The sequence below is a fragment of the Rhineura floridana genome, chromosome 20, assembly GCF_030035675.1.
Source record: "Rhineura floridana isolate rRhiFlo1 chromosome 20, rRhiFlo1.hap2, whole genome shotgun sequence".
In the NCBI taxonomy this organism is placed as follows: Eukaryota; Metazoa; Chordata; class Lepidosauria; order Squamata; family Rhineuridae; genus Rhineura; species Rhineura floridana.
In genome coordinates this window covers 17,963,497-17,986,320 of record NC_084499.1, presented here as the reverse complement: position 1 = coordinate 17,986,320, position 22,824 = coordinate 17,963,497, and the positions used below count along the sequence as shown (strand labels likewise).

General features: G+C 47.3%; 1 protein-coding gene across 2 annotated transcripts; it reads right to left on the bottom strand.

Annotated features, from left to right (window-relative positions):
- Nucleotides 1-914: 914 nt before the first annotated feature.
- Nucleotides 915-22,331, bottom strand: BARHL1 (BarH like homeobox 1). 2 transcript variants are annotated; one of them, XM_061603890.1, is made up of 4 exons: nt 22,120-22,331; nt 18,615-19,255; nt 10,183-10,405; nt 915-2,449 (listed from the first exon to the last, which is right to left on the bottom strand). In XM_061603890.1, exons 2-4 carry the CDS (start codon nt 19,078-19,080, stop codon nt 2,155-2,157), a joined length of 984 nt encoding a protein of 327 aa, XP_061459874.1. In that variant the 5' UTR covers nt 19,081-19,255; nt 22,120-22,331; the 3' UTR covers nt 915-2,154. The 2 variants fall into 2 exon arrangements, with proteins under 2 accessions (XP_061459874.1, XP_061459875.1); XM_061603891.1 differs by lacking the exon at nt 22,120-22,331 and adding an exon at nt 19,769-19,841.
- Nucleotides 22,332-22,824: the final 493 nt, after the last annotated feature.

Here is a 22,824-nt window from a genome sequence, read left to right as displayed (position 1 = left end):
AAGGGGAAGGGAGAATTCCACCTTGTGGTTTTTCCCATTACAGAGTTGCAAGAACACCTGCACTTGGCTGACTTTCTTGTCTCCTAAAGATACAGGATCAGGATCAGGCCATGAACCTAGCAACCCTACCTGCCTGTGCTTCCTGATTTGAAAAAAAAAAAGCCTCATGGAAGGCATTACACTCATAAAATGTCTTTCCCTGGGCTTTAGATGAACTCCGGGCACCTGGGACGGCTGCAAAGTGCCGGCCACTGATGATGAGATGATTTGTAGAACGAAAAGACACGCGCAAACACCTGCCTGAAAAGTAAGGTACGCCCAACGACACCCCTATACTATGTGCACGAGAATTTCCCTGAATATTTTTCTCCCTGTTGATCATTTTTGAATGCAATTTCTTTTCTCGTTAACGGATGGGGGATGGTGGGGGAGGGAAACAGTAAGAGAAACTTTTGGCACAACACTAGTTCATGCGCAGTTGAGGGGATGGGGGGGGGCTTGAGCTGCAGGCCACAAATGGGATCTATACAATCCAGCCGCATGGGTGTCAGTGGAAGAAAGTTAAGCGAGCACTCAGTGGCGTAGTGGCAAATTCAGAAGTGCCTGGTCCCTTCATGATAGTCATACCACACCTCCTCGCAGCCACGCTCCTTTCCCACTTCCACTCGGCACCCTTGCTCTCCATGTCATCTCCAAGTCCACACTCCGCTACAACAGCATGAAAAGGGAGGGTGTGTGTTAGTTGCTCAAAAGAGTCTTCTCAGCAGCTGACACACCTCCTTTCACTCTGCTTGGCTCCAATCAGCATGAAAGGACAGGAACTCTTCTTAGTGGCTAACACACTCCTCTTTCATGCCAATTGGCTTGTACATAGTGACCTGGCTGGGACCATGCTCCCAAAAAAGTAAAGGGTCTACAACCCAGGGCGACCCTGGAGGACTGCACCCCTGCAGGCACCTCAACTCTGTTCCCTCCAGTTGAAATCAAGGGGACTTTTTTAAAAAGTGCTAAACTTTGGCCAGATCCTGCCAATGCAAAAGACATCAAGCAATGCTACACTCTGGCAGAAGGGCCCATGTATCTGTACGTAAGTATGTGTGCATTCAGGATAGTCTGTTCGCCGAGAGTCGCTCTGTGTGCGTGGACCAGAGGTGGGCCTTCAGGTATGCAGAACAGGGCTGACACCCTCCAAATGAGGCCCTCCAAGCCTCTCTAACTGGCCTGCAGGGTTCTCCCCAGGCCCTGCGCTGCACCCTGCCAGAGTGCTTTTGCCTGGCTTGAATGTGTCCTTGACCTCTGATCATGCCTCTTCCTCGTCTGGCTGGAGGGGTGCAGAGGACCACTGGGTGTGTGTGGAGAGAACTGCGTGCAGATGGCCATCTCAGTTCGGTACACTGGGGGAGAGTCACCCGACCCATTTTTACTTCTGGCCCTATCCATTGCCCCTAGGAGATTGCCCAGGAAGAAATGTGGTCCTTGGGCTGTGGGGGGGGGGGAAAGGTTCTTCGGAAAGGGGGTACTACCAAAAGGAGGAATATCAGACCACGTTTGTGTACTGGAAAGGGTCCTGTGTGCTAGGCGGCTACTTCAAATCAGGCAAAGCATTCCCGCCTTGCTAGGGGGAAATCTGCATCTGTTGAATGTCTACCTGTTGCACAGGTCTAAAAGGTGCAGGAATTTTGAAAGGGGGGGGAGAATGGCAACCAGGGGCGGCCCAGTTCTAGGGGAAGGGACTCTGGGTTTGTGTTAACTGTGAGTGCAAACCAGAGTCTATGAGAAGCGAAGGGTATGAAGAGCAGGGTGTCCAGTGCAGACAGGTGGGAAAGGGAACGTGTGTATGTGTAATTGCAGGCTGTTTGCCACTGGTTGGTTGGTGTGTAGAGGAGGGGGGCGAAACACAAAACACCAGTCAGGTGGTTGTGTGAAGGAGGCCCTGGGACATGTGCACCACAGCTGCGTGTCAGGCCAAGCCCCCCACCCACCCCCAACTGCCAACCCAGATCTGATGTCAGAGTCAATCCGGAGTGAGTTTGTTCTCTTGCTTATGCACGCGTGTTCTTCTGTGGCACTGGTGAGGAGCCAGGCCAGGCCTGAGGGTGGGTGGTGTCCCCACGTGGTCCTCCAGAAGCGGCGCCTGGTGGGGCCCCCCGCTGCTCACCGCGGCTGAGCCGCCCGGGGCAGGACTCCCGCCAGCGGAGGCAAGGGCGGTGGGGGCTCACTGCCCCCTTGAAGTCCATGGATGAGGATCCGGGGGACCAGTGGTCTCTGCAGGGCTGGCGGTGGGGCGCTGGGCCCACGGTACAGGTAAAGGGCGGCCCCCGGGTCAAGGTTGGACACCAAGCTCTGCGGGTAGAAATAGGGCGACGGGAACATCCGTTGGAGGGCCGAATAGTTCCCGGCTTCAGCCAGCAGCTCCAGGCCCACCGCCGTCTGCCTTTTCCATTTGGTCCTGGGGAGCAAGAAAAGGGAAAGAAAATGAATAAGGTTCAGGGGTCAAGACACTGCGGCCAGGTTGACCATGATGAGCCAACACACCCTGGGCGCCTGCATTTGCCAAAGGGTTTGCAGTCTTTGGGGTGGTTCACACATGCGCTGCCATCATCTCTCTACTAGGGATGGATGAGCATTTGGATTCAGTTGGCATTTCAAGCAGAACTGATCAAATGCACAATTTCCGAAACAATCTGAGAACCGAAACGCAGCCATCCTTTGAAATTTGCACTTATTGGAATTTTTGGGATGCAGTTCGCAACTAAACATTTACAAAAATGCCCATATTGGGGGAAAGTATGCATAAAAATGAATACGTGAGTGAAAATAACACGCAAAAGGGCATGAAATGATGAGAAATGGCTTCCAAAAACGTGTACCAAACTGCCTACAAAAATGTGTTTATTTGGAGAAATTCGCACTAAAACGGTGGAGAATTTTCATGAGGATTTAAAAAAAAAAAATTCGCAGATTGCGGCAGAAATGCAGAGGACTGATTTTAACATTGGAAGAATGAGAAATGGAGAAAACCGAGACAGATCTTTCCATCCCTACTCTCTCTATGTGTGTGTTCAGTTGCACATCTTGGAAATGCCCCTGATCCTCCGGTTTGTATCACTGGATGGTTCAAGAGCAGATGAACAGTTTGAAAGTTGCCCTACCTCAGTGGGGGAGTGTATGCTTTGAAGGTGGAAGGTTTCAATCCCCCACATCTGTGGGTACAGCTTAGAAAGAGACCCCTGTCTGAAACCCTGGGGAGTCAAGGCCAGTCAGGGTCTAACTCGGTATAAGGTAGGTTCCTATTGGGGAAGGGCGCTGGCTCAGTGGCGGAGCATGTGTCTTGCATGCAGAAGGCCCCAGGTTCAACCCCCAGCATCTGGGAGAGACTGCCTGGAAACCTGGAGCGCTTCTGCCAGTTAGGGTAGACAGTACTGAGCTAGACTTGGGGCTCTGACTTGGGGCAAGACAGCTTTCTGTGTTCCCAAGAACAATAAAAACAGCAGGAACAACTCCCAGACGGGCCACACACAGGATGTTTTGGCAGCACGCTAATAACAGGCCGCTATCCCCCTAGTCTATCAAAAGCTTGAGAAAAAAGATTAGTCTTTACCCAGCGCTGAAAATATGTCAACGAAGGTGCCCGGAGGACCTCACTGGGGAGTGCATTCCACAGATGGCGAGCCACCACTGAGAAGGCCCTCTCCCTTTTCACCACCCTCCCTTGAACCTCCTCAGAGCAGGGACCTGGAGAAGAGCCTCAGAAGAAGTATTGTCTGCACTGACTGGCCAGAGCTCTACAGGGTTTTAGGCAGTGGGTCTCTTCCGTACCTGGAGATGCTGGGGATTGAACCTGGGACCTTCTGTGGGCAACGCACAGTGTTCTACCACTGAGCCATGGCCCTTTCCCTTAAACATAGGAAGCTGTGTTATATGAAGGCAGACGATTGGCTCATCTAACTCCGCATTGCTTACTCCATTTTGAAGTAAATGAAATAATATGCCTTACCATTAAAGAGAGAGCCCCCATGAGACTATTTAAGTCCTGAGTTTAAAATTACCTAACTGCAACACTGGAAGGAAAACATTCCAGGTAGCCAAAATAATGTACAAGGCAGAATTAATTAGTTGAATCTGCAGCACAAGAGGTGATGATAGCCACTAACCTAGGTGGCTTTTATAATATAATATAATAAAATAAAATAAAAATCAGGATGGGTTGAGCAATAGTTATGAGGTATACTAACTCAGGTAGAACAGCCACTTCCAGAGGCAGTCTACCTCAGAGTACCAGAAGTTAGGAACAAAAACCAGGGGAGAGTTTGTTGTCTTCCCAGGTGCCTCTGGTGGGCTGTCATTTTTAACAAAATGCTGGCTGGTCGGGATAGAGTGAGGGAAATCTGTTATGTTTCTGTTTAGATGCACAAATCTGTTTCGGGCAAGCAAAACTGAATTAAAATGATGCAGCGGAGAGAGGTGGGAACCAGCAAACGTTCCTGAATAAATGAGTAGTCCTGAAGGGACAGAAAAATAATGTGTGAAACTAGAGTATGTTTGGATCCATTTTAATATAACTTTAAAAAAAATTGTCTGCAGGGACTGAACCCCATGAATGCTGTCAGGTTCAATCTATATGAAGAAATTCAAAATAAACACTAATATAGAAAGAGATAGAGGAGGGGGGGTTGCTCTCCAAAGAAAGAAACAGCTTAACTATTCCATCTCTAGCTTCTCAGTCCAAAAAGTATATAATCTGCAGTGTGCCATGTGTGGGTCCTTTAAACCCTCTCCTCCCCTCTGCGGTCCACAGCCCCCAAATATATTGTTTTCTTATATCAACCATTCTGATTCATTTTGCAAGCTGATCTGTGGCATGCCCCCTGGGGAGTAAATCCCACTTAGTCCAACAAGATTCCTTTCGAAGCAAGTGCGCACGCATTTGACGCATGACAGGAGCACATGGAGCAAGCATTTTGATTAATCGGATGGGAGAACACTTCCTTTGATGGAAAGTCCTCTAACCGCCACGCAAACAAATTGTGTTGCTAGAGTGCTTCAATGCGAGCAAACGGATGGGTGAAGCTGAGGAACCCTCTCCCGACGTTCTGTTGCCCTGAACTGGGAATTCCACAAGTTGCCATGCCTAAATCGCAACCCCTTTTACTCTGACTAGAGGCAACAGCCAAGCCCACGCTCGGCCGCTACTGTCTGCAGCTCCGGATCTCGTCCCATCCAAATCAAAACCGTTTCCAACCTTCCTCTTGCCGTTTTGCTCCCGAAGAAGCGCTTTAAGACCTATTTTCCTGAGTAAATTATTCATCATCATCATAATTGTGTAATTACTGTAACTGCTCTTAATTATTGATGCCCAAAGCAGTAATTGGTATTTATTATTAATGGGCCAGTGTGTTATGTGCGCTGTTGTGTGTGTTTAGCTTTAAAAAAAGGGGAGAGTTTTGCATCACCACCCACCCACCCACCGCTCTCTCTTTTTGCACCCTCACGAATTAAATGGTCGGTTCCGGCTCTGAAATGATTTCTGCTTCTAGGGTAGTTGGCGGGTGGGTGGAGTGCAGCGGAGGCAAACCTTGGGGATAAATAATCGCGGCTGGTGGGAAGTTATTTCTTTACAAAAACACGCCTTAGAACTAAATCGAAGTCTTTTTTTCAAAGAAATAAATACAGATCTAAAAACACGAGTCTGAAATCGGTCTAGTGTGGGAAAGCTTCATGTTCTGTCCTTATGCCTAATAATATGCGGCTTCCTTCTGAGTAGACACGGACTGGATTGCAGCCTAAGTTCTGCTCCAAACAAACCCACTGAAATTAATGGATCTAAATTACTCGTGTCCATTATTTTCAATGGAACTACTCTGAGTAGAACTAGCTATAGACTAGCCAAATCATGATGATGATGATGATTAGATAGTATCCAATGTTAGCCTTACTCAAAGTAAGCCCACAGAAACTGATGGACATGACTAATTTATTTAAGTCATTTCTATGTTTTTAAATATGTTTTTCTGTTTTCATATGTTTTAAAGCCTTTTGTTTTTAAGATGTTTTAGAGTGTTTCCAGTGTTGCTATTTGCCACGCTGGGCTCCTTCTAGGAGGTAGGGTGGGATATAAATGTAATAAATAAAGAAATAATCAAATAAATGCAATGCTTTATGTTTTGGAGGGGAAATATAAAGGTACATTCATTTCAGTGGGGTCTACTCTGAGTTAATAACGTTGTAATTTGTTACAAAGAGGTTAGGCAGAAAGCTGGGGTATAAATATTTTAAGTAACAATAAGGTTTTCTTTACACTGTAGCATCTGTCTATCCTTTGAGGATCCCATAAGCAGAAATTAGAGAGGTCTCCGCCCAGAGGAGCTTACAGTCTACATTTAGTCACTGAGAGAGGAAATGCATAAGAGAGAAATGCTGGTAAATGCAGTTACCTGTTTAGACTGAGTTCTTTTCATAGGGGTGTTTTTAAGTATTTGGGTGTTTAAGTGTCTTCTCAGTGGCTAACACTCTCCCCTTTCATGCTGATTGGTTCATAGGATGCTGGAATCTTAGAGATCCTGCTGGGACCCTGCTCTAAGTAAAGGGTTTAAGACCCTCCTGACCCTGGATGACTACACCCTTGGTCACCCCCCCCCTTCTTATGGATGTTGTGTGTGTATGGAATGATTGTGAGAGGAGGGAACACCAGGGGTGGGGATTGTGTAGGGTTGGCCCACCTTTTGGTGGGAGCGTATGTTGCGGAGGGAGCAGCCAGTCAGAATGATGTTGCTACCTGTACACACACTGGTGCGTTTGGTGGGTGGGGTTGTTGGTCTTCGTCGTAATCTTTTAGTAGTGTTTGTGATTTATTATGTTAGTTATTTTAGCTTATATTGAAGTGTAATATATATATATATCTTTGTATTATCTTAAACAAGTAATTTGGTTTTTATGATGTTTAATGTTAATGTTAAGAAGTTAATGTTTACGATGTTTTTTCCCCAAATGTTTTGTATTGTTTTCAATGTGTACTTTTGTTGGATTTTTTGTTTTGTTTTCTTTTGCAGTGCTTAGAGGCTTCTTTTGAAGTATGAAGCAAACGAAATAAATAAATAAATTCAAGCACACGCTGCCAATTCAGGTCACCCAATTATAGCTGATCAACAAACCAGCTTCCCCCAGATTGTCAGGCTTTTTGCAATAAATTAACAACGATCTGGATGCAAAAGTATGGGAGAACACTTCCTTTGATGGAAAGTCGTCTAACCGCTGCACAAACAAATTGGGGTGAATGCTCATTAAATAGCCAACGTTGTCTAATCTCCCTGCAAACAAATCGGAATGGATGCTGAATAAATGCATCTTTTGTGTGGTGGCACAGACCCTTTGGAATTCATTCCCCTTAAATATTAGACAGGTGCCATCTCTGTTATCTTTTTGGCGCAGGTGGCAAGATATCTGAAAGGCACTGCAAACCTAAAACTAAAGCTATCAGCTACTCAAGACCTCCAGCTTCTCGCATGAAGCACATTGATGTGTTCCACTACCTAAAGGACATAAGGGAGAAAGGACTTCTAGAGATGACCTACTGTCCAACAGAAGAGATGACAGCTGATGCATTGACCAAGCCGTTGGGCAAAGTTCGACACCAGAAGCTAAGAGGCAAGATGAACCTCGGGGAGTGAACCAAGTTCTCCTTGACAAGGGGTGTTGGAATATGTGGTTCAACTCCAACTGGCGGGTTGAGGCTGCATGGGGTTAAAAAGGGTAGCTAGAGAGGAGACCTCCTGATTGCTAGGCTAATACCTGTCCTTTGATCTCCTGCTGTCTCTCCCTTCCTGCTAGACTGATATGCATAGGATGCTGACCACATCTTCTTCTTCCTTCCTTCTTCTTCTTTCTCTTGAGAAGGAGAGCAGACATCTTCTCTTTGTCTCTCCCTCTCCTCCAAGCATGAGGGCAAACACCAGACTTAGTGTTTGCATCTCCAACTTAGCTAGATGTAGAACTCTTTCCTATCAAGTATGTACTTCCAGAATAAAGTAGTTATTTCTTATTTTAAAGCTTAAAGTCTCTGTCTGACTAATTTGCAGGGAAGGTGTAATCTTTAGCAAGGATTCAAACACACCTAAAGGCTCACTCAGTCTCTCCATTCCCAGTTTCGCCACTCTCAGACAGAGACCTCCTGACTGCTAGGCTAATACCTATCCCTTGATCTCCTGCTGACTCTTCCTTCCTGTTACACTGATATTCTCAGGATGTTGACCACATCTTCTTCTTTGTTCTCTTGAGAGGGAGAGCAGACATCTCTTTGTCTCTCTCTCTCCTCACAGCATGAGGGCAAACACTAGGCTTAGTGTTGTCCCCAACTTAGCTAGTTAGCTAAATGTAGAACTCTTTCCTATCAAGTACATACTTCCAGAATAAAGTAGTTACTTCTTATTTTGAAGTGTAAAGTCTCAGTCTGACTAATTCCAGGGAAGGTGTAATATTTAGCAAAGATTCAAACACACAAAGCTCACTCAGATGCTCAAGTGCCTAATTTTTCTACTTTGCAACACTGAAGACCTTCTTTTTTCAACAAGCCTTTTAAGTAGAAACCTTATCCCAGTCTGAGTCTGTGTTGGAATTGTTAGGGTGTTTTTAAAAAAAAAAAAAAAGATGTTTTAAATATTTATTTTTAAAGAGGCTCTAAAATATGTTTTATTTTAAAGATGCTTTTGATGTCTTTGTTTGCCACCCTGGGCTCCTTCTGGTCCTCTGGAAGCACCCATAAACCAGAGGGTGGTACCCTCCCTGACACATTTACAAAGCGTGTGTGGAAGACCGTTCTTGTTGCCCTCAAAGGATTTTGGAAATACAATAAGCCAAAGAGTCCAGTTTACACATTACCTTAAAATGTCAACATGTGAGTATTTTACACGTGTCGTGTAGTGTCTGGGACTTGGTTGCAGATCCCTGCAGTTTTCCCTTTGCAACATGTGGGAAAAGGCCCCTTCTGAGTTCCTAGATCATTGTAAGAATCACTAAATTCCCTCCCCCCCCAAAAAAACCACTTCCCCAGCTAATCGGAAAGATTTTCCATTCAGCTTGATAGGAGGGCCTCTTATCTGAAAACAGGCTTGCAGCCAGCTTTGCTGTCTCTGTATTCATTTCTAGTGTAGCTAATCATCAAACACCTGTGAAACTTAAACGTGTGCACAGTGTCACAACGACCTGGGAGCTGGCCTTATTTTAAAAAGAGAATATTGTCAGGGACAGGAACCTGTGGTCCTTGAGACCACTCAAACTCCAACAGCCCCAGCCAGTATGTCCAATGGGCAGGGATGATTGGAAGTGCAGTCAGTGAGCCCTAAAGGGCCACAAGTTAGCCACCTCAGCCTTGGATATTTAGATGAGCAGAGGGACTAGCTAACCCAAATGCATTAAAAAATAAAAAAGGAGGCATGCAAATATATCCTTTGGCTGTTCACTTTGCCTCTTTCACAAGCAGAGGAGGAGCTAAACCAAATTAGAAGCGGAATTACTTCCCATATCTATCCACACCATAAAGCACATGGCTCCCTCTTTAAAAAATAATAATAATCCTGGGAACTGTAGTTTGTTAAGGGTGCTGAGAATTATAGCTCTGTGAGGGGTAAATGACACTTCCCATGATTCTTTGGGGAAAGCCAAGTGGTTTAACTGCACTTGAAATGTCTGGTGTGGATGTTACCTCTCCATCTATTTACCGTTTGGTTACTTCATTCTCTGTTTTCTGTCTCTTGTTGATTTTTTCCACCCACTGTGGTGATATGTTTCTATCAACCTCATAAGAGTTGGGTGTTGTTGTTTTTTTAAAAAATAATGTGGTATATACACGTTGTTAAATAAAAATAAATAAATGTTGGCCGAGCACTGGATTTGGCAAAAGAGGATTAAAATAAAAGATAACATTTTTTAAAAAAAGAAGTAATTACCCTAGAGTAACTACCCCCTTTTTCCCACAACCCTGGAAGCAGACTTGAAGTGCCTCGCTTTCCAGCAGGAGATTGGACTTCCCTTCCAAGTACAAACTTGGGTATGTGATTGTGCTCTCCAAAACAAAGCAGTCACCCTTCCCTAAGAAGAAGAAGAGGCAGGTCATTCCAGGGTAATTGATCCGAAGTAAGGGAGGGGGAAGGAGGCCCCACCTCACCTGCTCCCCTCCCTCTCTCTTACCTTCTGTTCTGGTACCAGGTCTTCACTTGGGTGTCCGTGAGGTTGAGCGAGGCGGCCAGCTCCATCCTGTCCTGGACGCTCAGGTATTTCTGCCGCTCAAAGCTGCGCTCCAGTTGTGCCAGCTGATGATCCGTGAAGGCCGTACGGGCTTTGCGAGGTTTTTTCAGCCGCACTGGGGGGCTCTCTCTGGAGCTAGAGATCTCTCTGTCCCCTTCTTCTTTTACTGAGCAGGGCAGGGGGGAGGGAGAAAAAAAGAGAGATGAGATTGCCGTGCAGAATGGAATGAAAAGGAAAGGAGAACAGACTAGACGTGATGGCGATGGGCGCAGCCCATTTCCCCTGTGTGGGCTCCCACCCGGAGCTGTACCTGTGGGATCACCCCCCTAAAATGTTCCTGCCCCCCCCAGAGGTTGTACAAAAATAATTAAATAATTAATATTAATTAATTGGAAAAAATACTGTATTGCCACTGAAAGTTGCTACTTTAGTAAGTTGCTTTTTAATAATCTTAATACTTTGTTATTTAAGTTTTGTAAATTGTGCTGTTTTCATTGATGTGTATTTCCATATTTGTGTTTATTTTTTTGTTTGCCGCCTTGAGGGCATTTTGGCCAAAAAGGCGGCATAGAAATAAACCATAATAATAATAATAATAATAATAATAATAATAATAATAATAATAAAATTATTACAGGGAAAAAATCTGCTCCTCTCTACTTGTTTCGATACCTCCCCCCGAACATTTCAGCTGGCTATGGGCCTGCTCCTACCCCCTTCCCACGAGAGTCCTGTTTACTTGGAAGTAAGTTGTGTTTCTAGGTAAAATGTGCGGCCTGAAGAGCGCCCCCCCCAGGTATGCTTCCTCAGAAGTAAGGCCCACTGTCTGTGGGTCATTGATAGTCTAGGAGAGTTTAACATGAGGGTTACAATCCAATACTCGCTTATCTGGGACTGGGAGTAAGTCCTGTTGAACCCGATGGAACTCACTTCTGAGTAGACACGGATTGGATTGCAGCCTAGGCGCCTTTGTCAACCCAGTTAGGACAGTGTAGCTGTATGTAAACTGAAGCCGATGAACTTCCATGAGATCTAGGAACTTGAATTCTACAACACCCTCAATCTGAGATACCGTGTCTCATGGTGTGCACAATGTGGTGTGCTCTTGCCTTCACTAATGCGTGCTCTTCTTAAATGACAGTTTTCGCAACATGCCAAGGGACAATGAATTCAGTCACCCCTCCACCCACAAACATATATACACACACACGTGCTGTTTATTTATTATTAAAATTATTGATACCCCCGCCCAACATCAATTGATCTCAGGGCAGGGTCCTCAGTGATATGCCTCAACGATCCAGCCAAGCATGACTTCAGTGTCAGAAATAAGAGGCCCCTGAAAACCTTTCCCCTTAAAATTATTTACTTATTTAAAATATTTCTGGTTTACCGAGACTTTTAGGGTAAGCCCTGAAATTAAGGGGATGTCACACTGCTTAACTCTGGACTGACGCTAGCCAAAACGTTCTTGCGGTCAAATTCAAAAACCTTGATTGAAAACCAGATTATTCGAAATAAAGAAAAAATCCAACCATGAAAGGCATTTTTCCCCTCCGTAAAATGACTGGGGATTTGAAAAGATCTCTCTGTTACTTCTGAGTAAGCACGTGGAGGATGGGGCGCCCATCAGAAATCCCAGGGAACTGATTTGATTCTTCAACCTGATACAAAATGTGACCTTCAGAAAAATCGAAAGATAAAAGTATCTAAGAAGCCAAGAAAAGCAGCAAACATAAGCCTATGTCATTTGCGGGGATCCCACGGTGATCCATAGAACTTACTCACGAGGAAACGACTATCGTGGCCTGCAATTCCCCCTTGCCGGGGAGTAAACCCCACTGAACAGGGTGACAGTTACATTCGTGTAAAACATACCTACGATCAGGCCATACCAAATGGATACAGTATAGGCGTTTTTAGGTAAGATCTTAATTGCTACAAAGAGTATCAAAAATTATGGAATGCCGGCATTACACTCCGGATCAGCCTCCGGCTTCAGCTCTACACACAGCCCTATTAATTTGGTTTAACTGGGCTATGGATCTCTCTGGGCTGTCTCTAACGGTAGCGCCACTCAGAGTAGACTAACTCATTCATTTCAGTGGGGCTACTCTGAGTAACCCCTACTCTAGAATACAACCGTGATTTTGTTTTCTACTGTGGAGATTACTTCTGAGGCTATTGCAACTGGAGTTAGTGATCATCTGAATGATAAAAGTGTTTTTTTCTAGTTTGGAAAATAAAATAAAATAACCCAACCACCCTAATTTGGGAACGCTAAATCCATGCAGATTTGACTGATACCTGGGCTGGTAGTCAACAAAGTTAGCCATGTCCATTAATTCCCATGGCTCCTCTGATTTGAAGGGCGCAAGGTTACGCACCTTTACCTGGGAGTAAGCCTCAATGCAATCAATAGGGCTTCCTTTCCGGTAAATTCCCTGCCTGCCTCCGCCTGATTTCAAATGGCAGAGAAGCACGTGTTGTGCAGCCAGATCCTGTACACATTTACTTGGAAGTAAATCCCAGTGAGCTCTGTCAGGCTTGCTCCGAAGTAAGTGTCGGATGTGACTGCAGCCTAACTCCTCTCAATGGGACTGTTAACAGTGCCATTCCAGGACGACTACTCAGAAGTAAGTCCCGCTGAATTCCATGAGGTTACTCCCAGGCCAATGGGATCAGGGCTGCAGCCTAAAAACATCCATTATGTTGGTTGGTTGACTCTACTCAGAAGAGAAGGGAATCCCAGGGAATTATGCCTGGTCACAGTGACTTTTCCCCATGTTCTCAAAGGACTCTAAAAATTCCTATTTTCCTCTGTGATTTTCCTAGCCGGATTTTGCTGAAAACGTCCCCCTCTCCTCTGACACTACAGTTTTCATCGTGTCTGCAGCAGTAAATTATGCAATCCTCCTCATGTCTCCTCAGAAGGAAACCCTACTGTGTTCAATGAGGCTTACTCCCAGGTAAGCGAGGATAGGATTGCAGCTTTAAATGTAAACCAGAAGGAGGGAACAACACCCTTCCCTCAGAATTGGTTGTTGCTGGGATTGATTTTTAATCTGTTGCCCTCAAACTCACTCCCCGATAAACCTTCAAAAGACGGATTTTGAAAAGGCAAGCCAGTTTTTTCTTTTAGTTTTGAGATCTCAAAATTTTAGTTTCGACAGCAATCCATACATTACTGTCGCTGTCACTATCACATTTTTGAACACACACCCCTCTCCAAGGAGTTGAGGCTACTTCCAAGTTTATCCTCACGCCAACCCTGTGAGGTAGGTTTGCCTAGAGTCAATCCAGAGACCTGCGCAAGGATTCGAAACAAGGGCCTCCTCCCCAGTCCGCTAAGCACCAGGCCAGCTGGTGTTTTTTAGTCCACAGATCTCCTTTCAAAGGAGAGAATGAAATGTGTGTGCACAGACAATTCTGACTGCCCCAAGTAAGAGATCCTTGATGATTATTTTTTTGGACAGAGGTGGGAAAAATGTAGACTTTCCCGTTTCAAAAAGTGCTGCTGGGAGAAAATAACATAAACCCAACCAGCACTACCAACAACAAGAAGACATGAAACCCGAGTCAACCCAAAAGGATGGTTTCGATAGGGCCGTCCTAACTGCAGGAGAAATGGATTCTCCGTTTCATTTACACGCCGAGATCCTGGGCGTATTAGGAGTAAGGAGCGATCCTGATGGCTAAAACGCTGGAAGCGAGGGAGAAGGAAGGCGCAGTGGCCAAATGCAAGTTGCAAGGAAGATGCCCCTTCCGCGTTCCCTCCCCCCTTCCCCCCCTTCCCTCCCCCCTTCCCCCTCTTATAATATTCCCACCCGCTGCAAAGTTAAAAAGTGGTTTGAAACTGGTTTCACTCTGAGCCTTTTCTTTTTTGGGGGGGGGTGTATTGCCAGAAACCATTCTCTCCCCGCCCCCTACACAGAACAGATCGCCCGGGAGTCCCTGCCGTTCAATCCGGATTGAAACTGGTTTGCCTCCCTCCCTTCCTTTCGGGGATGGCGTGGACATAACCGCGTGGAGGGAAGGGTATTTCAGATGGAGGGGGAAGCTTGTCACAGCCAGAAAACTCCTCCGGAGTGCCCCCCCCCACTTTTTCTCCCCCTCGCCAAGCTTTTATCTCTGTTCTTAAAAGAGATTATGTTTATATGTAAGGGGTGCAGAAAGAGAAGCAAGTTTCGGTTTATAGAAATTGGCCGCATTAGGGTGTTGTTGTTTTTAAACAGTGGTTTATGGTAAATTTCATTGTGGAAGGGTTTAGGAGCGGCAGGGCTCAGCCTCCACGCGAGTTGATTTCTCTCTGTAGGAAGACAATAATCCACTTAATTGAGCCACCAGGGAGATGGCAAGCCTTTCAAGCAGAAACGGAGTCCAGACCGGCAGGAATATCTCTTAAACATGAGATGCTCTTTCATTAAAAGAAGGCGGGCGCGGAGAACCCGGTTTCTTCTCTCCTTCCCCTCTTTATAAGGGGGGAAAAGGGGGTGTCCTGGAATTAGAGGCCTGTGACCTCCGCAGACTGAGAAAGTCGGGTTTGGGTGGCTGGGAGTGTCGTAGCTCAGTGGTGGAGCACCTGCATGCATGCAGAAGGTCCCAGGTTCAGTCTCCAGCAGCATCTCCAGGCAGGGCTGGGAATATCTCTTGCCTGAAACCCTGGAGAGCCGCTGCCGGTCAGTGCAGACAATACTGAGCTAGATGGACTCTGTCTCAGGCGTGCTCCTAAGGAGGATGCCGGCGAGGGAGAGCTCATCCTGGCACTGGAGTGGACTGGGATGGATGTTTAGAAGGGAGAGCCGAAGACTGGGAAATTGGAGGGGGGGGAGTTCCTCCGAGAGAAAGAGAAAAAGGGGAGAGTCAGATAAGAGGAGAAAGAGGGAAAAGGAAACCGGGATGGGAAGACAAGGGGGGGGTGAAGGAAGGAAGCAAGAGATGGAGAGAAAAAGTTGAGAGGAGGCGGAAAAAAGGGGGAAAGGTAAAATTAGATGGAAAGACAAAGAGAAAAAGGAGGAGAGGAATAAAAGAGAGGAAAGCAAGAGCGAGAGAAAGAAAAGAAACGAGACGGGACGGGACACACACACACATACAAGGAGAGAAAACGGGAGGAAGGGAAAGCAAAAGCGATGAGTAAAATGTAGGTAGATGAGTAAAATGTATTACTTATGTGGCTCCCGCTTTACCCATCCTGCCTTAAAAAAAAGCAACTAGACAGCAAGAAACTGAATGTCAAAGTAAATTGCTTTTTGTGGGGAGGGGATTTGACATCCAACACAAGGTGGGAGGGGGGACTGGCGAATGGGAGAAGATTTTAAAAAAACTTGTCCAAAAGCCCCGCTGCCTTTCCCCTAGGCCCAGCTGCTAATGGAAAAGGAGGAGAGGGTGCCCCTGGATCAGGCCCGTCTCTTATATAAAGAGGCCGAATATTATTTTTGTTTTAAAAGTTATTGGTTTTATTTTATTTAAATTAATGCTGCAATACTAAGCACCCGTGCTTGGGAGTAAACTCCACTGAACCCGGGGAGAGTTACTTCCGTGTAACCCTGTACCGGAGCGGACCCGCAGGTCGGCATCCTCGCAGCGCAGTCCTAAAACCGTGTCTGCTCCGAAGTGTCAACGGGGCTTACTCCCCAGGGAGTGGGGTTAGGATCACAGCCTGACTTAGGGGGCCAGACCCGTCGAACATGGCAGGCCTTCCTTCAGAGTCAGCCCGGGAGAGGGAATTGCGCGCGGCAAAGGGAATGCCGCCGATCTAAGGAGGTGATCCTAATCTGAGTTTTGTCTATTCTGGTCAGTTTCTCCGTGGAGGGGAAACAGAAAACTCACTGTGAACCACACAACAATCTCACTGCAGATCCTGTTCCGGCTCTGGGAGAGACGCCTTGTGTTTGTAAGCCCGGCCCTGGACGGGTTTACTCGGAAGCAAATATCCTTAGATGTCAATGGGACTTGCCCCAGAGTTTATCCTAGCCTCCTTCTACCGAAAGCGAGGATGTCATTTTCAGCGTGAGTTGATCTGACCGCCGAGCGAAGGAAAATAACCTTTTCTATGCTTGAGCGGAATCTCCATCCGTTTATGTCTTGGAGAGATAGGTGCTATCTACCCAATTTAAGGAATATGTTAATTTTTTCCGTCCGTTTTGGTGGGTGAGGAATCGGTTTCATTGTCAGCCCTTGGAAACCTCGATTCAGTTTTGTCACCCTTTGAAAGGGAGATGTCAGACTAAGAGGGGCATAACAAAAAATCCACTGGATCCTGCAGGAGAAGCTGCCAGGGATCCGGGCTAAATGAAATCAAATGAAAAAGTAAGCCACGCTGGGAACTACTTCTGAATAAACACTCGTAGGACCAGGCTGCAGTTCTGCACCCAATTATTCCCGCCTGAGGCTGCAGTTCCGAGCCCAACTTTTCTTAGAGTAAGCCCCACTAAATTCAATAGGACTGACTTCTGAGTAGGCACGGTGAGGATTATGCTGTTCTGGAACGCAACCGCAGTCCGATCCTACGCCTGTTTCACTCGGGAGTTACCCCCCCCGCCCCCATTTCAGTCGGATTTACTCGAGAGGAACCAACATTATTACTCAGTGAAAACGGAACATGCCATTGACGTCACTGGGGCTTACTTCCAAGTAAATACAACCAGGATCGCGGGTTTTTTTGTCTTCGGAAAGAAGGTTTGCATCAGGATGTTACTTCTTATGGGGGGGATATGGCAGGGAACATTTATTTTTATTTTTTTGCGGGTAGAAAAATGGCCTCTTTCGAGGAAAGAAAAAAATCTTATTAAAATGAAGATAGTCACCCTCTGTATCGCAAATTTTGTTTTAATCGAAGAACATTTGAACCCCCCCTTTTCCTTTCGATGCCTCTACAAAAAACAATAATGCTGGGAAAAGCAGAAGAGAGTAGGAAAAGAGGAAGGCCAAACAAGAGATGGATCGATTCCATGAAGGAAGCCGCAGACCTGAATTTACAAGATCTGAACAGGGTGGTTTACAACAGATGCTCTTGGAGGTCGCCGATTGATAGGGTCGCCATAAGTCGAAATCGACTTGAAGGCACATGACAACAACAAAAGAAACACAAATGTGAGGAGCTACATCCCTTGGCGAATTTTCCAAGTCTGACCTTTGCTCAGTTGAGTCGGGCGCCTTTGCAAGCCTTCACGGCCCTGTGGACGTTGAGGAGGATATGTCACCGGACCCTGTTAGTAGGAGATCTCCCGCTGAAAAGTTTTCAGGGGGGGGGCAGAGGAGGAGTCGGACTCAAGGGGAAACCGGCGATCATTCAGGGAATGATTAGGAATGAGAGGAAATCCGATAGAGCTGGAAGAGGCGAACTCTGGCCTTCTCTTTAGAAGCCACTGAGCTCTGGTCGACACCTTGTATTGATTAGCATGTCAAAAATCACCCGCTTTCTAACCTAACAACTTCGGGGATATTGGTACCCCCCCATCTCCTCCTTCGAATAAAGCTTCTGTGCGTGTGTGTGCGTGGGGGACATTTTTCCAGTTTAATCTGCAACCCACTCTAAATTAGAAGGCAGATTTTTCTCGGTGATGTAGAAAGATAAAGCTGCAATCCTACCCTTAGTATCTGGGAGTCAGTCCCATCGACCTCAATGGGATGCACTTCTGAGGAGACGTGGAGAGGACCGCAGCTGAAAGAATAGCTGAAAACTCTTGCTGTGGCCTACGGAGGAACGCAACCAACGCTTTTCTATTCGGTTGAAAATCCGCAAGGGGGTGAATTATGCGGATGTAAATACGCAAAATAAAGAAGCTTTGCCTCCAGGTCCTCATTTTTGCCTCTCTCCCCCATAAAAAAAGACACACCCGGAAAACAAACCCTAGTATCGAATTCTCCTGCCAACATCGAAATTTCAGCACTGAAATTTATTATCAAAACCACTTTTGCAGGGTGACTCCTGGCTGCACTGGCTAGATTTCCTAATCTTTCTAGAAGAATACGGAGGTACGCCAACCAAAGCGACTACAGCAGTTGTTTAAGGGGGAAAAACGCAGAAAACGAAGGAACCCAAATCAGACCGACTGATCTTTTATCCTGTTCTACACCCTCACCTTCCAAACGAGAACCTCCTCGTCCAGATGCAATATATCTCCCAGTCCCAGCTTTCCGGGACTTGCAACAGAGGCGTTGCCTTCATGCCTTGGCTGGAGAGCTTTCCTGAAGCCCATGGCTGGCCGCTGGTGGTCCTAGATGGCCCAGCGTTGGCTCTAGGAGATACCGGAACAAGAATGAAAACCCTAATTTGCGCGCGTGCGTGCGTCGGTGGTTTCGAAATAAAAGGGTGATTTATTAGGTCTGGAGAGGAGAGGCGGCTGGTTTAGAAGGAAGCGACGTCTCCCTACCTTTGTATTCCGTATCTGAAGAGGAGTTGCTGCTGTTGGGGTTTTTCTCTCGAAAGTCCTCGCCGGACTTGGAGGGGATCCTCACCGGCGCCTCCTGCGCGCTCTGTCCGTTGGTGCTGGAGTAAGGGGCGCAGGCCGCCAAAGGCTTGCAATCGGCCAAAATATCCCTGATCAAGAAGGAAGAGGTCACCGTTCTGGATTGCGACGGGGCCGAGACCTGTCCGCCTTGGAGGTGAGCCTCCAGGCCCACCCCCGCCAAGCCGCCTTGTCTCGGAGCCGCCGCCGCCTCCAGGCAGTCCCTGCCGGGCGAGGGTGGCGACGGGCAGCCGCTGCTGATTTCGGAGCGGGGGCTGAGTTCCAAAGGGGATCGGCCTTCCCCCATGAGCGGGTCCCCTTTGGAGACGGCGGGGCTCCCGGGCCGATGGGACAGGAGGGAGTCGATCCCAAACCCGTTGGAGCCTTCCATGCCCTTTCAGGGTGACATTGACCGGCCGTCCGGGTCAAGCCTGGGACAGAGCGGTGGAACCACGCCAGGAGCGCCAGAGGCTTCGGATCCGAGGGAAAAAGTGGGCCAGCAGCAATTCCTGATCTGGGTTAAGATCCAAGGCGCAGTCCTTCTTGGGAAGCGGCAGCCAAGCTAGCTGCAGGGGGGGGGGAGGAGAAGAGGAGAAGCGGGGAGGGGGGAAGCCAGAGGTGGAGAAAGTCAAACTTCGCGTAGGGACAAAAAAACCCCACCCTAAACTGATCTACTCCTCATCACCAGCACCTCCCTCTACCCACAGACCCAACAGTCCTTATGTCCAACCGATAGGGAAGGACTTCAAAAAGAAACGTCCCTGCAAACTTTCATCGAGTCCATAACGGGGGGAGGGAGAGAGAGAAGAGCAGCAAACGCACCAAGCAGGAGGCAGGAATTAGAGAAGACAGGGCCCCTAAGGGAGGGGGGCTTCAGGACCACGGAGAGCGCCTGCGACTCCGCGTAAGGTCCCTCTCTGCGCAAGAACATACACCCCCAAGATAAAAAAATAAAAATAACAACCCCCCCCGTAAAAAACCCAAACTAGGCGGAGAACGAGTGGGAAACCATCGTTCAAGACAAAGCCCCGACCCAACTGCAAAAAAAAAGGCTGGAGACGGATGGATAATTTCAGCACCTTGGAAAGCGCCCGTGCAAGAGGCGCGGGATCGCGGCCACATCCCCGCCTCCCATGGTCGCCTTCCGGAGTCGCTGCCAAGCAAGTCCCCGGTGCTTGGAGGAAGCCGCCGCGCTTGTTTTCAGGACCAAGGACAGCTCAGTTCGGAGAGCGCCGCTTCCCTTTTGAAAACCTGCTGCAAGCGCGCCTCCGCTCGCTGCTCAATTTGTCTCGGTTTAGTTTGGCATTTCTTCTTCTTCCTCTTCCTCCTCCTCTATCTTTTTTTAAAAATTTAAATTATTTATTTTTTTTAACCTGGAACTTAAGTCCACGTGGCCTACAGTCTTCCTCCTGATTGGCCGGCAAGCTTTTAGGGTGATGTCACACGCTCAGGAAACTTGATCGCTCCTCGGTTTGATTAAAAGAGACACTGAATTAATTACAGCCCAGATCCAACTGTTAACAGGCCATTTCCACCCTGTTTCCTATCATTATGCCAGTGATGAAGTTCTAAATAGGGTTATTAGCAAAGCGGTATGTGTGTGTGTGGGGGGGGAAGAGGTTCTGGTTTGGGGTGTGTGCAAGTTGGGTGCATTTTCAAACGACATTTTAGGTTCACAATGAGCTGAATCACTGTCTCCCTTTATGACTGCTGATAAAAGTTTTGTGTTTTTAAAAATCATTACAGGGCATTTTTTTGTTTCAAAGACTAATCCTCGAAGGCTCGGCAACAGTCGGGCAAGCAATTTTAAAAATAAAAATGTTAATCTCTTTGAAATTGTTCTCACAAGGAAGTTTTTTTTAAAACTATTTGCTGTCATTAGTTTTTTTTTTAATTATTTTCCCCTTGCCTTAGCAAAACATTGATTTCCATAATTGGGAACACTTCAGCTGGCTCGAATAGGTAAGATTAAGTCGAATAGCCTTAGTGAATATTCGGAAAAAGAGAAAGCGCGCTGAATTTCGTAGTTCTATGCATTTTTATTTGTAAATCGTTCCGATTCAACTCATTTGGATTATTCTCATCGGATTCCAGCCTTAACTGTTGTTTTATAAAGGAATGGTACATGCATCGGGTTTGGGATAAGAATTAAACCTACGCACACAGACACTTACTTGGCAATAAGTCCCATTGAACTCAGTGAGACTTACTTCCCAGTAAACATATATACGATCGCGCTGAGTGTATCGGCCGTCGCTAAGTGTGGATGCGAAGGCAAATGTTTAAGGAAAAACCCGTTCAGACGAATCCTTATTTTGACCCTAAACTTGAATTTATGAACGCATCCTCTGACCAGCAAATGCATTTTTTAAAAAATTCCATCCATTTCATTTGGGCAGAAGCTCACCTCACTCGCTCACGTGCTCACATGCCCGTGATACATTTGAAAAGTTAAACGTCCCAAGAATGTCAAGGGACACCCCCCCTCCCGGCACGATTTGAAGTTAGTGACTCTGGGGGTGGAGTCGTGGGGCCTGGGGCCTTAACGAGGCGTCAGCTCATGGCGAGCCTGACTGAAGGCGCAGGGAAAGATCCAGTTGTTTTTCCCCAGAAAATATACACACAGAAGAATCTCGCGTTTGGGTTGGAGCCTTTTACTGTCCATTTTTACATTCCGCCTTAATCTGAATTCAGTGATCGTTTTGCTAATGTTCACCGCCTTCTTCTACGATATGAGATGCTCTAGTTATCCCCCCCTTTTTTGTAAACCGCCTAGGAATTTAGTACCTTCCGGGGTGCCGGTCGCTTTCCACTATGGTCCACAGGGGACCCCCACACACACGCCACAACGCGGTTCAGCCTCTCCAGGAGACAGCTCGAAATTAACGAAAATCCGGCCTTTGGAGGATTTAGTCTGATTCCTCCCCCCACACCCCCGCTTTGACCTTTCAAGAAAGAACCGTCCGATGGGTCTGATAAGTCCACACGTGCATAAATCCCAAATATATCCTTTTTTAATATAAAAAGAATGTGGAACATGGCAAAAAGGAGGGGGATTTTTTTTTAAAGATCCGGATTGTTAAAAGGTCATCCGAGGCAGATCTTCTGATCCGCATTTAGAAAACACTCACCCCACCCCACCCCCGATAATCCGGATCCCCTGAAATTGGCCAGACCCCAGAAGGAGCTCTCAGGCTACTAGGCGAACGTTTCAGCGGACGCGGCTCCTGTGGTTTCCAGCCCGCAGAAGGAGCCCCAGCATGCTTCCTCGGGAGTAGGCCTCCCCAAGGCCAGTGGGGCTGTCTTGCCGAGGAGGCAAGCCTCCGGAACGCCAAGGGCGCTTTCCCCCGAGGGAGGCTGCCTGCCAAGCTCGGGGAGGTTAAAATAATAAAAAGTTGGAGCCCTAACTTCCCCACCCCGCCCCACTTACCTAGGAGAGGAAGGCCCAATGCATTTCAATCAGGCTGGCTTTTGAGCAGGCCCCGGGAGGCATCGCTGAGGACTTACTCCGGAGGAGGCACCTAGGCTCGCGCCGGCAGCTACCACAAGTGCCTGGCGACCGACAGCCCTGGGCCCGATCCTCAGCAGTGCTTTCAGCCGGCATTTACTCCCAGACGACCCTTGCCTTCGGCCTCCTTCTCTCTCTCAATTTATCATGGCTTTTCCCTTTCCTCCTCTGCTCTCAATTTATCTTTCTGCTCTCTTCCTCTGGCCCTCCCTCCCGCCTCCTCCGCCTCCTCCTCCTCGCGGAGGTGTCCCTTTGACTCAGCAGCTTGTGAGCGGGCCCTGGAGCGGCCAAGGAATCCCTCTCTCTCTGCGGGAGCTGAGCCGTCTCTCTAGAAGAGCCCTGGGACGGTTGCAAGCTGTCGGAGGGCAGGCGGGGGGGGGAGAGTAAAAGCCTTGTACCACCTTACGGGCTGTTTGGAAGTTTCTGATGAGTTTTTGTCCCTGAGCTCAGCCCTCCCCCCCCCAATCCTTGCTTTATAACAGACCAAACAGGGAACAATTGTCTCCTTCCCTCACTTTTTTTGAGAGGTGGGGAGCAGGGGTGTAGTCGTCCAGGGTCCTGGTGGGTCATAGAGCCTTTACTTTTTTTGGAGCAGGGTCCCAACCAGGTCTCTAAAGTGCAAGCCGA

What these genes read in the sequence shown, in the direction of transcription:
- BARHL1 (XM_061603890.1), bottom strand. Translation starts at nt 19,080, where the DNA reads ATGGAAGGCTCCAACGGGTTTGGGATCGACTCCCTCCTGTCCCATCGG. An exon ending in TTCAGATACGGAATACAAAG is followed by an intron (nt 10,406 to 18,614) that starts GTAGGGAGACGT and finishes TGCCCTGCTCAG; the next exon opens with TAAAAGAAGAAGGGGACAGA. An exon ending in ACCTGGTACCAGAACAGAAG is followed by an intron (nt 2,450 to 10,182) that starts GTAAGAGAGAGG and finishes CTTGCTCCCCAG; the next exon opens with GACCAAATGGAAAAGGCAGA.